This window comes from Drosophila pseudoobscura, chromosome X, assembly GCF_009870125.1.
Source record: "Drosophila pseudoobscura strain MV-25-SWS-2005 chromosome X, UCI_Dpse_MV25, whole genome shotgun sequence".
NCBI classification, from domain to species: Eukaryota; Metazoa; Arthropoda; class Insecta; order Diptera; family Drosophilidae; genus Drosophila; species Drosophila pseudoobscura.
The window spans coordinates 66,397,311-66,413,982 of record NC_046683.1 but is presented as its reverse complement, the minus strand read 5'-3'; the positions used below and the strand labels follow the sequence as shown (position 1 = coordinate 66,413,982).

Genomic DNA, 16,672 nt, shown 5'->3' with positions numbered 1-16,672 from the left:
CACGGCCTCAGTGTCGGGAAATGGTGACATGAATAAGGGCTGCATACCCGCCTCCTGGCGCTGTGATGGCCAAAAGGACTGCCCGGACAAGTCGAATGAAGTGGGATGTCCCACATGCCGGATGGATCAGTTCAGCTGCCAGTCCGGCGAGTGCTTCGACATGCCTTTGGTCTGCGATGGTACCACCAACTGTCACAACGGCCACGATGAGGTCGACTTAAGCTAACAATATCCTACCCACCTTCCCACAGCTTTGCATATGGCTCCATCGAAGAAATTAAATAAGGCAGTAAGCATAGCCAAAAATAACAGAAAATCATTGCATACTGATATTCTCCTCGAAGGGGAGCCGTCAAGCACTCCATTTTAAAGACTTTAAAAATGCGACAGACGGAGCGAAAGGACTCTGAACGAGTGTGCCAGGTTACCACCTACCGCAATAATAGCAAGGACAGTTAATTAGAAAATAGGATTCCAAAGGCATGAGCCTGATAGTTTAGCATATGGAATTATACTTTATCTTTGTTAAGATATTCCATCTTTAACCTTTATTCTTTTTAGCGCCAAACAGGCCCCGTGGTTAATCAAATACTTATCTTATCATTGCAGGAAAACCAAACATATGTACTTTTATATTTGGCAGTCGAATCGACCTATCAACTTACTAACAAGCAAACACTTCAATTGATTGCGATTGCCAAAAATATTTGCCCACAAAAGTGTATTGTATGGCTGTAAAAAAAAAATAGATAATAACAAATAAAAGTACTATTTTTCAGAAGAGATGGAGACGTTCAACGGCAACCTGTGGCTCGGAGAGAGTATCCACAAGCGGCTGAGCTCTCTGCTTCTCTCCAGAGTAATCGATTTTTCCACTCGGCAAAGCCCAGCGGAACGCGACGGAGCGACCCCCAACGGAATGGAACGGAACAAAACGTGTGGAGAGACATGCACAGCGAGAGAGAGAGAGAGAGAGAGAGAACGAGAGGGAGAGCAGCTGGTGGAGCTGCGGGTCGGGTTGTTGGGGCTTTATCAAAAGCAAACCAAAACATTCTGAAACTGAACGCGAGCGCAGTTTGTTGTGAATCCATTTGCGTGCCGTAGTCGCCTTGCCTGGGTCGTAATTACGTGGTCAGCTGAGCCCCGAGTCTCAGTGCCGCCTCCATCTAGTCTGTGGCCCCCAATCCCCAAAAAAACAAAACAATATAAAATACTTAATAATTGCGTTGGGAAATGTGCGGCTAAATGGCAACGTAATCAACGTGCAACGGCAGCCAAAAACAAACGTCTAAATAATAGTAGAAAGTTTTTTTTTATTGTTAAACAAAGCTCTAGCTCTGCTCTGCTCCGCGAAGCAGCTGCCAAAAATCGAAATAACCAAAGCATCCATCCACCGGACGGACTCCATCACTTCCACGACTTGCGTTTTTGCGTGTGAAATCGAAAAAAAGAAATTCGCGCTTTTGCCTTTCGTCTGCCCCCTTCTCCGTCACTTTTTTGCATGTGTGTTGGTGTGCTGCTGCTGTGTATCTGTGCGAAGAGCAATCCAGTCGATAAACTCCCCATCAACCCATAAAAGATACGCAACAATATTAGTAGGAGAAATAACAATAACCGTAACAAAATCATGTCCGGCCCATTGCCCGAAATCAGCGCCGAACAGCGCGCCACACTGGAACAGGTGAGAGGAATAACGGGATCCGAGCTAACTATCTATCTATGTATCTTTTGGGGAAGAAGATGTAGCACTCATCTCTTGGGTGAAGATAAGAATGATGTATTTGTTGTTGATTTAAGATAAAATTCCAGGGGAGGGGAGACTTTTGCAATCGAATGTGAGGCATAGAAGATTGTAGATATTTAGATCAAAGAGACTTTCCAACGATCCCCATGGATTGGTGCCCCACTATACACATATGTATGTGTATGTATGTATGTATGTATATATGGAATAATTTAGATATTCCCATTCGGCCAATGATGTGTGTGCGTGGCACACACACCTCACTGACTAGAATAATTTCGAGTCTAGGGAATAATTTAGTAGTTCTACCTACACTTATGATGTAAGACCACTTGATTGATTATGTTCTAGATTGCATAGAATAGCCAGTGGAGCATGATAACAGCCCTATGGAAATTAGCCTGCGTTTTGCATGACTTCCTCTTCGATTTACTGCCTAATCTGACCGTTCTTGCCCCACTGTGGCAATACGAGTAGACGCCACAACAGCAGCAGCAACAACTTGTTCTGGCCATTGCTCCGATGTGGAGGTGGGGTCTGGTCTGCAGTTGCACATGTGTCGACTCATGAGTTCTTGGCGGCTGGCTGCCTGGCTGCCGGGCTGCCTGGCTGCCTGGCTGGCACATGAAAACAGCTTGCGAAATCGAAATGGAAACCGCTGTTGCTGTTGTTGTTGCTGCGGTTGTTGTTGACAAGTAAACGACGACCCAGAATACAATTTGAATAGCATAGCCCCAAAAGTGGGTAAAATGCATCGAACCGGTTGCCAGCCGCAGCAGCTGGAGCTTCTAGATCGCTTCTTTCGGGGCATGCCCCTGCTGCCAGAACCGTTTCCCAGATCAAACCTCTGCCCTCTTATAATTGCTTTGAGTGCGATTGTCATTTGTCATGGCGCAGTGACGGCGATTATAGGCTTTATAAATAAACATGAGTTGTCGAATCATCAAATATACAGATGTACATATGTATGTACAGCTAAGTGGAGAGCAATAATCCAGAACGACAGCTCATCCCCTTGCAACCGGAGTGAACCTTAAACCCCCGCCGACCCTCTTATCGCACAGCCTCAGCCTCAGATATATATATATATATATTTTGATGCGTTATGCATAAATCAGCAGAGCAACAGGTTTCATCCGACTAGAAAACGAACACAAAAGAAGAGAAACTTTATGGAGAGTTATGAGAAGTGGAAGCCACGGGAGGAGAGATCTCTCATTAAATCCCTCATTGACTTATCCTGAAGCGTTAAGCGTTGAATTCAAAGGCAAACAACAGTCGCTGCATTCGCGATTTGCCAATCGGCGATCGCTTATAGACATTATTCATGTTGATTCATCAATTATTCATGGGCTCCGTTTCGCCCTAGACATGCCAAATATAGAGTCCACTTTCGATGGCTTATCGAGCGAAATGTTTACCTGATGGCGCTGCTGCTGCTGCTGCTCCAAAACTGAGTCAAAGTCAGAGGCAGAAGCAGAAGCAGGAGAACAAAGCGCAGTACCCGATAGGCAAGTACAAGAGCCCCAACTGGCCCGTCTACTGGCTGCTGACTGCTGGCTGCTGACTGTTGACTGTTTAGATATGAGGAAGTCAAGACAAACCGCACAGAATTCGACGCTAATGAAAAACTAAGCTAGCCATCACCCGGGGGCCAGTCGGACAGTCGGCCAGTTGGCCATTCCGCGCACCACTACAGCCTTCTCCACAAATAATAATAAAAGCCAAACAACCAGGTTTTTAGTTGCTCTACGAAAAGCGAAAAACCACAAATAAAAGAAGCGGTTAGCGGTTAGCGGACGGACGCAAGACGGCCTCGTTATTGAATTTCAAGTGGTTTGGCCCAGAGCCAGAGCCCGAGCTTGAATTGGGAAGGAGAAAGGGAAGGGGACAGGGACGGGGATTAGGTGGGAATGAATCAGCTATTACTAAACCAGCCAGACACGAGTCAATTTAACAATTATAAATTGTGTTAAATATGCACTGAGCGAATGCAAATCGAAGTACGTGATTGGAGTATCAAGACAATCAGATGTGTATGTGTCGAGTCAACAAGGAAAACCTGTAAGTAGAATCGAGTAGAATGCGGGCCTCATTTAAATTTCGCATGAACTTTTGTTAGCAAACAGCCAATGTGCCATTCGGACAAGGCCAACACAAATTAACAGCAATTAATGCAGCAAAGGCCAACATTCGTTTAGGGGGCTTTTTAGACCACAATAAAACTTATCGCCTGCGATGGAGATAGGAAAAGCCCCGATTAAACTTCATTGAACTGCTGCACCCAGTCTCAGTCTCTTGCAAGGCCTTCGACAAGCCAATCAATACAGAAATGCCATGGATTTGGATTTTGCTAGATTACACATGCAGGTGTCTGCGCGAGCTTGTTGTTGAGAAGGCGGCCAGCACGGAAATAGAACAAAATCCATTTGTAGGGCAGGAAAAAAGAGAAACATCTATTTTTGTAGTGCTGGAATTCCCAGGGAATTGTCAATCCCATATTGTCTAGTGGTTAGGATACCCGGCTCTCACCCGGGAGGCCCGGGTTCAATTCCCGGTATGGGAAAACCGTCAAAGGTTTCTTTTTTTTCGCTGAGCAAGGACCTTGCCAAGAGAAGCTCCTTTTGATGTGCGGAACCTGGTCATAATCTTATTTTAGGGATAGAAAATAGAGGAACCAATTTTTTGTAATGCTAGAATCAATCCCACACTGTTTAGTCCTTGATCAGAAAAAGGAACTAGCAAAACGAAACTTAATGGTCCTCACTCAGGACATCGAAGAACCTCGACCATAGGATTGTAGGTTTGGATTGTAGAAGCGGAACCAAGAATTTTCCAAGTCGGAAGAGCAATACCCAAAGTGATAGCAATTTGCAATTTTAAAGAGACGAAAAATACCCTTATTGTCCTAGAAGACGGACAGATTTACTGCACAAGACCTCTCCATCGCGGGACGACGAAGCACACCCATATCGGCCGACAAAAAGCGGAGAAAACTATATAAATATGTATTACAAGAAGGCAAATATAATAAATATATATTATAATTAATTATAATATTAATATTATTAATAATAATACAAAATAAATGAAAATTGTAAAAAGATTGGACTTTTACTGGGTACATATGTACACCATGGCATACTCTCGGGCTGGGCGGATGGGTGTTTGATTTTCTTTGAGGCCAAACGGTCGGGGATATTCTCGCTATCACGAGAATGATTGGCACGTCCAGATCGGACGATTTGTTTAAAAATGTATTATAAAATAGCCTCAAAAAGAATAAATCCGTATTGGGAGACATTCTCCCGATTACGAGGAGGCGTGGCACGCCCTGATCGGACATCAAACGGCCTATTTGCGAGGATGTAACCATCTAGATTTTTAAGAAAAACGTTATGTCAATCGATAGGCAATCACGAAAAGACATGCCACGCCCTGATCGTCCTATAAACAGTCGAGATATAGCGTACAGAAGAAACCAGTATTTGCACGATGTCCAAATTCCAATCTTTGGAAGGCTATATCTCGGGCAAATAGAGTCAGATCGGCGAAGGACCTAGTCTTCCAGGATCGCGGGGATCCAGACTGTCGATCGGCATCAAAATCTCGACCTCGAAAATGAGGCCGACTTTTGGCAATTTTAATGATGGTTACATCATGATTTTTGCCGAAAATCGTGAGGACACGAATGTCCTTTTTTCTGATGCCAATCGATTGGCAGGACTCTCCCGATCACAAAAAGGCATGCCACGCCCCGATCGGCCCATAAATAGTCGAGATATAGCGTACAGAAAAAACCAGTATTTGCACGATGTGCAAATTCCAATCTTTGGAAGACTATATCTCGGGCAAATAGAGTCAGATCGGCGAAGGACCTAGTCTTCCAGGATCGCGGGGATCCAGACTGTCGATCGGCATCAAAATCTCGACCTCGAAAATGAGGCCGATTTTTGGCAATTTTAATGATGGTTACATCATGATTTTTGCCGAAAATCGTGAGGACACGAATGTCCTTTTTTCTGATGCCAATCGATTGGCAGGACTCTCCCGATCACAAAAAGGCATGCCACGCCCCGATCGGCCCATAAATAGTCGAGATATAGCGTACAGAAAAAACCAGTATTTGCACGATGTGCAAATTCCAATCTTTGGAAGACTATATCTCGGGCAAATAGAGTCAGATCGGCGAAGGACCTAGTCTTCCAGGATCGCGGGGATCCAGACTGTCGATCGGCATCAAAATCTCGACCTCGAAAATGAGGCCGATTTTTGGCAATTTTAATGATGGTTACATCATGATTTTTGCCGAAAATCGTGAGGACACGAATGTCCTTTTTTCTGATGCCAATCGATTGGCAGGACTCTCCCGATCACAAAAAGGCATGCCACGCCCCGATCGGCCCATAAATAGTCGAGATATAGCGTACAGAAAAAACCAGTATTTGCACGATGTGCAAATTCCAATCTTTGGAAGACTATATCTCGGGCAAATAGGGCCAAATCGGAGAAGGACTAACTCCTCCAGGATCATGGAGACCCAGACAGTCGAACGGCATCAGAATCTCGACTTCGAAAATGAGGCCGATTTTTGGCAAATTTAATGATGGTTACATCATGATTTTTGCCGAAAATCGTGAGGACACGAATGTCCTTTTTTCTGATGTCAATCGATTGGCAGGACTCTCCCGATCACAAAAAGGCATGCCACGCCCCGATCGGCCCATAAATAGTCGAGATATAGCGTACAGAAAAAAACAGTATTTGCACGATGTGCAAATTCCAATCTTTGGAAGACTATATCTCGGGCAAATAGAGTCAGATCGGCGAAGGACCTAGTCTTCCAGGATCGCGGGGATCCAGACTGTCGATCGGCATCAAAATCTCGACCTCGAAAATGAGGCCGATTTTTGGCAATTTTAATGATGGTTACATCATGATTTTTGCCGAAAATCGTGAGGACACGAATGTCCTTTTTTCTGATGTCAATCGATTGGCAGGACTCTCCCGATCACAAAAAGGCATGCCACGCCCCGATCGGCCCATAAATAGTCGAGATATAGCCAAAGAAAAAATGACAATTAAGGCCGACGAGAAGAGCGAAAACAGAAATTTCAATCGAAGTACCAGGCGAACATAAATCAGCAGAAAGCAACTTTAGCAAATGAAAAAAACTGGTGCATGCTTTTGGGGGCATGCAAATTTTTCAAAAAAATCCCAGCTACCTTCTGCTGATTTCTGTTCGCCTGGTATCCCAGGTCTGAAATTCTCGTTTTTGGCCATTTCAGCGGACGCAATTCGAGGGTTGTTGTTGTACCCGCAGCTCCTTTATTTGTGGACCGATCCCGGCGTGCCACGGCTTCCTGTGACCGGAACAAAATCCTTGATTTTATGGAGTCCTTATCAAGGATAAGGGATCAAGGATATCTCCTCTTGTCATACATATCTTGTTTTCTCCGTTATTTGGGGCCAGAACGGGACGTGCGATGGCTTCCTTCAATCGGAAAAATATCCTTGATCCTTGCATAAGGACTACAACATCCCCAAGGATCAAGGATATTTTCCCAGTCATAAATATTTCCGTTTCTTGTCTATTTGTGATTGCAAAATATCCTTGAAGAAGTCCTTTATGAAGGATCAAGGATATTTTTCCCAGATTTCCCAGATAGAAAAAACAAAGCATAAATTGTTGATAAAGTTTTTATTAAATTCAAGCAGAATAACAGATAGGACTCCATATTTTGTATTTTATTCATCCTGTATGAGACCTGATTCCTGATCCTCTTAACGTTTCCACCTATTACAGTTCCGCAAGCAGATGGACGATGCTCTCGTCGACACCCACGATGATTACTTCCTACTGCGCTGGCTGAGAGGTGAGTTTGCCCAAGAGAATCCTTGTTAGAGATGCTTGCTTACCATCCAAAACTCTCTCCTGAACAGCTCGCAAATGGAACCTGGAGGCAGCAGAGAAAATGCTGAGAGCTGTAAGCACAAAAATATGGCTTTCTTACTTCAATTCGATGGTTATAATTATAATTACTATTACTTACATCTGTGCAGAGCCTGAAGACGCGGGCCATGTGGAATGTGGACAACATCGACAAGTGGGATCCTCCCAAGGCACTGAAGGAGTATTTGCCGTATGGCCTGATAGGCTACGACAACGAAGGATCTCCATGTAGGTGCCTGTTTTTAATCTATGTAAAGCTAGCTGAAGCTGAGGCCTCTCGCTTTCTCCTTTCAGTGCTGGTTTGTCCCTTTTACAACTTTGACATCTGGGGCATGATGCACTGCGTCACACGCTTCGAGTTCCAAAAGTATCTGGTTCTGCTCATCGAACGATTCATGAAGACCGCCTATGAGCAGAGCCTGGATCACGGCTGGAAGGCCCGTCAGCTGGTGGTGTTCTTCGACATGCAGGACGTGAATCTGAAGCAATATGCCTGGCGTCCGGCGGCGGAGTGTGTCATCTCCTCGGTGAAGCAGTACGAGGCCAACTTCCCGGAGCTGCTCAAGATGTGCTACATCATCAATGCGCCGAAGCTCTTTTCCGTGGCCTTCAACATAGTGAAAAAGTTCCTGGACGAGAACACCACCAGCAAGATCGTCATCTACAAGTCGGGCGTGGACAAGTGGCAGCAGCAGCTCTTCTCGCACGTGAATCCCAAAGTGTTCCCCAAGGCGTGGGGCGGCGAACTGGTCGACAAACTGGGAGACCCGCAGTGCAAGTCGATGATGGTCTGGGGCGGCAAGCTGCCCGAGGATCTCTTCATCGACCAGAACAGCCAGCAGAGTGACAAGGACTTCACCGACACGCAGGTGCCCAAGGGGGACAAGCTGAAGCTGCACTTCAAAGTCAATCTGGAAGAACAAAAGATACTTTCTTGGGAATTCCGGACCATCGACTACGACATCAAGTTCGGCATCTACAGTGTGGACGAGAAGTCGGGCGAGAAGCGAAGCGAGGTGCCCTTGGGCACAGTCTACTCCAACGAAATGGACGAGATTGGCTACATCTCCACGCGACCCAACACCACCTGTGAGTAGCTGACTGTTCCTTGACCTGACAACCCCAAGGTTCTCTAACCCAGACCCTTCCTTCTTTTCTGTCCAGACACTGTTGTCTTTGACAACTCTGCCAGCTATCTGCGCGGCAAGAAGCTCCGCTACTGGGTCGACCTCGTCTCGGACGAGGAGGAGGGCATCACAGAGCTGACCAACCAAATGGACAACACACAGCTTGCGGCCCAGCAGTAGTTGGGCAGTCGGTCCGACCAGCAACTAAGCCAAATACAATGGGATCAGATAGATATACACACTATCCATATGTATACACACACATATGTATATATAGCAACAATAACTAACCTCGGGTGCATCAAAGTCACGAATCACTTGCTAGAGATCTCCTCCTGCCTCCCAGCTACCTCTCCTCTGGCAGTCGGGCGGATGGCAGCGTCTGGCGAAGCTGTAGAAAACCATGTGATACAATCATTAGTAACGAAGAAACACAACTGCGACTCACACTTACCACTTACAACAAACATATAGTTAGTACTTGATTATTTGATTACTTAGCCGCACTCTGTATTGTTTAAACGGACCGTCTTGGATGTCGGTAGGCAGCACAATAAACTGTAACCACAATATATATGCATCTCTTTTATTGGGAATCTGTCCCCCACCCCCTCCAAGGTGGGGCTCAAAACGGGGTTTACAAATAAAAAAAAAACACGATTGGCAACCTTTTCTCGATTGGTATCAACATTTCCGTTCGCTCGCAGGAATCTCCAGACATCAAGGACACCCTTGTGCCTTGTGCGTACGCAGATCTTCCTGGGAGCAGCCCGGGAAATAAATATTATTTTGCGATGTGTATAAACAGTTTCTCGTGCCACTTTACAAATATCAACTATAGTTTTAGGGGTAAATGTTTGTTTTGCCTGTATTGCAGAGTGCACGCGTAGTGCTTGAGTAGTGGTCGCACTTTCTGGGTATCAAAAAAAAACGTGTGTCGAATAAATAGATGTGCAGATGGGGGATCGATCGGGTTGGTCGCCGTTTCTGGTGCCTGCTCACTGCATGAGTGAGGAGGTGCGGCGCTTACGCCTTCATCACTGCGGGCCGCCGGGATTCGGACCAAGCTGTGGGTAGCCGCCAGGGCCAACCTGTCCTTGGGGCCCCACCTGCGGCTGCAGCTGCTGCATTGGCATCATGGGATTCGGACTGGAGCCGACCACGCCGATGCCAACGCCCACACCGACGCCGACACCCACTGGAGGTCCAATGGCCTGGTTGGGCGGCGGCTGGGGCATGTCCGTGGCCAGCTGCAGGTTGGTCAGCAGATCCGTGATTGCCGGGAAGAGCGAGCACTGGTTCTGCTGCGAATTGAACTCGGAAAAGCGGCGCAGGAGTGTGCTGGCCGCCGTCATCATGGGGGAGGGCACCTGCTCCCTGCGCTCGGCCATTTGCGTGAGGTTCATGGTGATGTCGTAGACGATGGGCAGCACCAGCGAGGGGCTGTCCTTCCAGTCCTTGCCGTTGAACGGGATCTTGGTGATCTGCAGGAAGAAGAGGATCTTCATCCTGCCCAACACCACGCAGGCGTTTCCGCTGGGCACAATGGGCACCGCCGACGGCGGCATTCGCATGCACATCTGCACCGTCCACTTGAGCTGATCCCCGCCAAACTCTGGCTTCAGCTCCAGTCGCATGATCTGCACGAAGTCCTTGAGCACTTGGGCGGGCAGATTCAGCAGCCGGCATATACTGTGCAGCGAGTTCGGACGATAGGGCGGCGCCGCCACTCGGGTGTCGAAGTACTGCTCTATCACCAGGAGATCGTCGGGACTCAGCTGGAATGTGGGCTTGTCGGGCGGCGGCGGCAGTTGGGTGATCTTCAGGTGCAGCGTCTGCATGTGCATCTGGTTGAGCATCACCTGGCATTGCAGTCCGTCCACCTTGAACAGCACCACTCCCGGCTCCGTGGAGTTGAGGGCCGTCAGGGACTCCTCGTTCTGGATGTTACGATGCAGCTGCCGGCGCATGTAGACGCAGCCGAGGAACCGCTCCAGCGGGCTCATGTCCGTCACATTGATATCCTTGTTCGGGTGAGGGCTGGGCCGGCACAGCGTCTCCAGGGCCTCGTGGGTGAGCAGAGTGGGCACGGCACCAGCCCAGGGGCGGTTAAGGGTGCCTCTCGATCCTCCACGATCGGGCCCACCTGTCACTACGCTGCCTCCAGTGCTCTTGTGCTCCGGACTCTGGCCGGGCCGTGGCGAGGGACGGGGCATGCTTGGGGATCCGGGCCATTGGTTGTTCGCCGGCGACATGGCTGTGAAGGGCGAGTCCTGGTGGCTCTGCATGTACAGCGTATTGGGACCGGGACTGTGCACCATGTGGGGACTCGGCTGCGGATTCAGTGGCGACGAAGGCATCAGTCCGCCCGGCGACGGGTGCGGCATATGCGGAGCCGGCGGCGAGGTTAAGTTAAAGTTTCCATGACTCTGCGCTGCCCCTCCTCCGCCCGCACTCGGATGGGGGCTGGCTGGCGTGTGAGGATTCGAGCTGGAGGGCGGAGTGTGCGGCGCCGGGAACCGCAGTCCACTGTCCCTCGGCGACTGGGGACCACGCATGCCAGCGCCCAGGAATGGCGACGAACCGCCTGCACTCACACCCGTCACACTGCTGGGCCCGCCATAGTTATCCTCCATGCCAATCGGTGACAGCGGATTGTCGTCTTCGTGGGGCGCTCGTCCCCGGTAGGCGGCCGACTCGTCCACGTACTTGGACAAGAACGCCTTCAGCCCCTGTATGGGCGTGAACTCCTCAATTACGTTCCGCTCGAAGCGACTGCTGGCTCCATCACGAATCGACACGAGACGGTTGGCCCGGAAGCGCAGCTCCAGGCAGTACACGGCCTGGTAGGTCAAACGCATGAGGCAGGGCGACTGGGCCAGCATGCAGAACGAGAGCACGGGCACCTGTGGGCGCTGCAGAGGAAAACACACCGAATGAGTGATGAATCAGTACAGTACAGAAATAAATGACGTGACTCACGGGAATCCCCAGGAAGGGCAGCACTGGGAGCTTGGCAATGGAGCTCATGGGGTTGTAGGTCTCGTGCAGGATTTGCGCGATCTGCGTGAGGCTGTGCTGCTGGTTCAGATGCTGCGCCAACTGGTCCCGCATCATCGAGTGGGCATTCACCGCAGACATGCCGCCCACGAAGGTCAGGCGGAAGCCATGCGACTGCACGGACCAGTAGATATTGCAGCTGACCTCCTTCTTCGGGCCATATCCCAGCAGAAGATTCATGTAGCTGTAGGACTTGACCACCAGCATGTCACACAGCGCGAGGCGTTCTAGAGGGGGAGAACAATAGGCGGTTACTCAAGGGAACCATCTGCGAACGATCTCTCCGACTACTCACTGTTCCTCAGCTGCTCCGCAAAGTCATAGACCAGCGTGTAGAGGTACACGATCTTGGACCAGTCGTTAAGCAGTTCCTCGACTGTCTTCGAGAAATCGTGATTGGCCTGCTCGTAGGTTAGGTAAACGGTGCGCCGGCTGCCCTGCTCCTTCGGATGGCAGCTCTGCAGCGGGGTGCTGTAGAAGACAAACTCCACCACCCAAATCCTTACTTGGCTGTTCTTGTTCGTCTGCGAGCGCACCGAAATCGAGAGTACACGCCGCATCAGATCGTCCCACACATGAGGCTCGATCCTGGGGAAAGCCGAGGAGCCGCTCGGCGGCTGAGGCTTGGTCTCGCCGGCAGCAGCACCAGCACCAGCAGAAGCAGCAGCACCCGCAGCAGTACCAGCAGCAGAAGCAGCTCCCTGCTGGGGCTGTTGGCCCGCAGCTGTGGCCGATTTGCCTGGCTGGGGCAGCGCCAGAATCTTCAGCACCAACGAGGTGGCATTTGCCTCCACCTGCAGGCCGCTGTGCGGAATATTGTGCTTGGACAGGGTTTGGGCCAGATTCATAAACGGTATCTTCTCATCGCACATGGCCACCACGTGCGCCAGTTCGGGTATGAAGTACGCGGGAAATATTGTCTTTTGCTGCTTGGCTGGGGGCGCTAGAATATCGCCAGTAGATTTGCGTTTGTGTGGAGACACCTCCGCTGCAAGGATATGGAAATGCTGTTAGTAAATCAAGGGCCGGTTGCAGTCCCTCTGGGGGTTGCAGCTGCTCACCATCCACCTCAGTGCCGGGCCCATGGGTGGCCACAAATGTATCGAACTCGATGAGACGCATCAGTTTGGTGAAGAATTTCGGGATATCCGATGGCGGCTGAGCCACCACGGACACCAGTTGCTTGGCAGAATCATCTATAACGTCGGCCTCATCCTTCTGGAAGGCCACAAAGCCCAAGTGGAATGTGTATTCCATTTCGTTTGCCATCGTTGACTTCTCCTTCAGCTGAACCACCTGTAAGAGCGAGAGGAGCGCGGCTTTTAGATGTGATTAAAGGCGCATGGACCTGGCTTACCAGAATAATATTGGGATGCCTGTGCAGCTTCACGTATATCTTGTGGCGGCCCTGCTGCAGCAGCTCCTGCTCGGGCTGGGTGAGGAAGGTCAGCGTATCGGTGGCCGTGGCCGGCAGATGCTGCAGCGTCTTCTCGCACCGACGGTGCGTGATCCAGTAGCGCAGCTCCGAGAGCAGCGACGGCAGCTTACTCCGATCACCGTTCAAGGCTTCCTGCATCTCGTCCGTGATCGGACAGTCCAAGTGCTTGGGCACGTGGCAGCGGAACATGCCCGTGTGCGTGTCGATGGTAATGTGGATTTGCTCCGCTCGCAGGCAGGGCGAGAGGACGGGCACAGTGAGAATGGCTGGCGTGCCCTGAAGGTTAACTAAAATGGAGATCAGATCAGGAATCAGGGATCAGGGTTGCTTCTTTCGCTGACGCGGAAACCCCAAACATTTACACTCACAATCAACATCCTTAAGGAAGGCCTGGAACTCCAGCTTCAGGTCACTCAGCCTGGACACGGATCGGATGTAGACCGTGTGCACAATCAGCCGCTCCATCGACAGATGCTCGGACCGGACAGCGCGATCGGCCACTTCCGCCGACTCCTTGGCTCCCAGCGAGGGCACATGAACCACGGCCAGCGGACGGCCAATCTCACTGGGATCCGACTGAACAGTGAGACGATAGCCCAGCTCCGATTTCAGGTCCCGCCAGTAGGAGACGGTCAACTTGACGCCTGGCACATACTCCTCCACGGTGATGTTGTTGTCGTCCAGACGCTCGTAGTTCAGGCGGAGCGTTTGGGTGTACAGCACCTCCAGCTGCAGCGACTGGCAGAAATAGTGCAGGCAATTGTATACCTCGCTCAGGGCATTGGGATTCTCCACCAGACGTGCTTGGATTAGCTGATGGATGTAGTTCACTTGCAGTGGATGGACAAGGGATTTGCCATCTACCAACAGGGGGGAAGAAGTTACAGAAACGAAAGGTAAACGAAACGGATTGAAGAGCCTACCTCCCGTCTCTTTGTCCTCCACGAGTACATCGATGTCCAGCAGACGCCAAGGAACATTCTGGCTGTCGCCCATAACCGTAAGGGCCACACTGAACTCGTGCTTCACCTCGAAGGTGACACGTCCGTTCTTGATTCGGAATTCCCGCATCTGCGGCAACAGTTTGCCCGTGACCAGGCGATGCTGAATCACCTGATTGAGGCGCAGCAGGGTCTGCTTCTTCTCTGCCGGCGTGATGGCATCCGCGGGCACAATCCGTTCGCGAATGCAGGTCGGCAAGCGGTTGTAGGTGCCAGTTGTGAGCACCTCAACGGCAGCGGGAATGTGAAAGTTGGGTAAGCGGGCGCGCACCAGCGTCTCCCGCGACATGCGGGCCAGCATGTCGGCCGTCTCCACGAACAGCATGTTCTGTTTGTCCAGGAAACTCATAATCTGCGACGATTTGTCCACTTTGGAGACCGAGTTGCCCCACTTGACCAGCGCATTGAGGCGGGTGAACAAGTGCCTTGTGCGGGCTGCATAATTGTAGATTTCAATCTTACGCTCCATATCAGTTTTTCTTGGTAGCCTGCATTCAAAACAATTCACTCTAAGCACCCATTTCACCTCTCGCATCCTTTTCCGTTTCAATACTTACAGTTCGGCCAGCACCGTCAATTCGTGGTAGGTGCGTTGGATGATGAAATCGATCAGCATCGACATGGACATGGTGTTGATGCGGGGTCCGCCCTCCTGGCCAGCTGGCAAGTAGCCACCAACGCCGGACATTTGCTCCAGGGGCAGCGGTGTCGGCGCCATGTTGTGCCTCTTGTTGCCCTGAATGTGTTTTTTTCTGGCTTTATTGGCCTTTGCAATATGTGTTTCCTATTGCTTTCAGTTCCAATTACTGTTATTCATATTTTTATGCACTTTTCCAATTGTTTGGGACACTTTTTAACAACTTTTCGCGAGAATTCAACAATTTTCGGCTTCTATTTAGTGTGACCGCGGCCTTATCGATGAAATATACCGTCCGACCCGCAGAAATATAACAAAATATACCGTCTCATTGTAAAAATATACCGTAAATATACTGACGAATTCAAGTTCTATATTCCTCGACTTGTATATTCCGTGGAATATTACTAGCTATCTAGATCTCTCAGCCCTGCTCATATAATTTTATCCAATTAATGAATCTAGTTTCTACTTAACTAGCTTATTTTAATTACTTGACTTTGATGTTTTTTGCCGCAATTTTGGTCCCTCAACAACAATATAGAGTCTCGTGAGATGAACAACCGTTCTTAGCCCACTAAAGCCCCCTCTATTTAAATAGTTAAACTACTTGAGGTATATGGCGGAATATATTACAGATTGTGAATTCTTCTTGTAGATTCATGCCATCTTTCCTCTGAACTTAAAAAAAAACCCACTTTATCTTTCACCTGAACTGCGCTAACATTATTCAACTTTCATTATTTTTGGTGGAAAATTTAAATACCCTTTTGGCTTATAATAGGTTAATCGTTCTCCGTCAAGTATTGGAAACCATATTGCTAAAATTTGATGTTCCGTCGAATATTATGAGCTATATAGAACATTTAGTAATGCCCACATAGTTTTATACGATTGATGAATCTATTTTCTACATGACTAGCTAATTTTAAGTTTTCATCTTTATTGCAGTGCTTATAAAATAAGGTTTAAGCAAAGGTGTGTGAGTTAAGTAGACATGGTGGCATTTAAATCAGTGTGACCTCGGACTTAGCGATAAGATATACCGTCTGACCCTCAGAAATATACCAATGAAAAATGGTAACTATCGATTGCACAACGTGTATCGATTACCTTAGGCGCAAAATCAAATTATTTAAACGCAAACTGAAAGAATATTAGAACAATTATTTTTATTAATTTAGGCAATTGTAAAATTAAAATGAATAATTAAGAGAAAAAAGGTAGATTCTGGTCAACAAATTGTTACCTGTAGTATTTATTATGATAGTATGTACAAGTTCTGCAGGTTAATAACTCTTCAATTCGCTGACATGGCCAATTATAGATGGGAAAGTTCATTGACCAAAGCAAGTTTTCCATTACCATCCAAGTGATGATTTCTGTTTTAGTTTTCCTCATGTTTTCCGCTGTTAAAAATAAAGAAAACAACAACATTTCCGCTTTTGTTTCTTTGAATTTTGACACGGTTGATGTTTCGCTTCCATTGCACTCTTCACTCGAGCTCCGGGCCGTCAATAAACAGCCACTGCCGCCACTTGAGGCACATGCCACGCACCCACCACCTCTCTACCTCTCCACCCCTCCGCACCCTCCTCAACCAGGCAGGCCCTTGCCAAGTGGCAGCCACCTACGGAATCGAATCGGTAGCCGCTTCACTTGCTCTTCAAAAGTTCAAATTTAGCAGCGCCGTGGACTTGGATTTGGATATG

At 48.8% G+C, this 16,672-nt stretch overlaps 2 protein-coding genes, 2 long non-coding RNA genes and 1 other non-coding gene across 6 annotated transcripts; 3 read left to right on the top strand and 2 right to left on the bottom strand.

Annotated features, from left to right (window-relative positions):
• The first annotated feature begins 1,033 nt into the window (after window positions 1–1,033).
• Window positions 1,034–9,398, top strand: LOC4814138 (SEC14-like protein 2). Its single transcript, XM_001354208.4, has 6 exons — window positions 1,034–1,681; window positions 7,551–7,620; window positions 7,688–7,731; window positions 7,808–7,925; window positions 7,992–8,786; window positions 8,862–9,398. The coding sequence occupies exons 1-6, from the start codon at window positions 1,628–1,630 to the stop codon at window positions 9,002–9,004; spliced, it is 1,224 nt and encodes a 407-aa protein (XP_001354244.2). The 5' UTR covers window positions 1,034–1,627; the 3' UTR covers window positions 9,005–9,398.
• On the top strand, window positions 2,408–4,418 carry LOC117184473 (uncharacterized). The gene is made up of 2 exons (XR_004469851.1): window positions 2,408–3,808; window positions 3,867–4,418. It is a non-coding gene; the product is annotated as an uncharacterized lncRNA (long non-coding RNA).
• Window positions 4,239–4,310, top strand: TRNAE-CUC (transfer RNA glutamic acid (anticodon CUC)). Its single transcript has one exon. It is a non-coding gene; the product is annotated as a tRNA-Glu (tRNA).
• Window positions 7,427–7,997, bottom strand: LOC117184472 (uncharacterized). Its single transcript, XR_004469850.1, has 2 exons — window positions 7,798–7,997; window positions 7,427–7,729 (listed from the first exon to the last, which is right to left on the bottom strand). It is a non-coding gene; the product is annotated as an uncharacterized lncRNA (long non-coding RNA).
• Window positions 9,399–9,493: 95 nt separating the features above from the next.
• MED14 (mediator complex subunit 14) lies at window positions 9,494–15,264 on the bottom strand. Of its 2 annotated transcripts, none has more exons than XM_001354209.4 (8): window positions 14,881–15,264; window positions 14,246–14,811; window positions 13,691–14,182; window positions 13,242–13,609; window positions 12,946–13,180; window positions 12,180–12,872; window positions 11,807–12,111; window positions 9,494–11,739 (listed from the first exon to the last, which is right to left on the bottom strand). In XM_001354209.4, the coding sequence occupies exons 1-8, from the start codon at window positions 15,039–15,041 to the stop codon at window positions 9,862–9,864; spliced, it is 4,698 nt and encodes a 1,565-aa protein (XP_001354245.3). In that variant the 5' UTR covers window positions 15,042–15,264; the 3' UTR covers window positions 9,494–9,861. The 2 variants fall into 2 exon arrangements, with proteins under 2 accessions (XP_001354245.3, XP_033238126.1); XM_033382235.1 differs by having other exon boundaries at window positions 12,180–12,827.
• Between the last annotated feature and the right edge of the window lie 1,408 nt (window positions 15,265–16,672).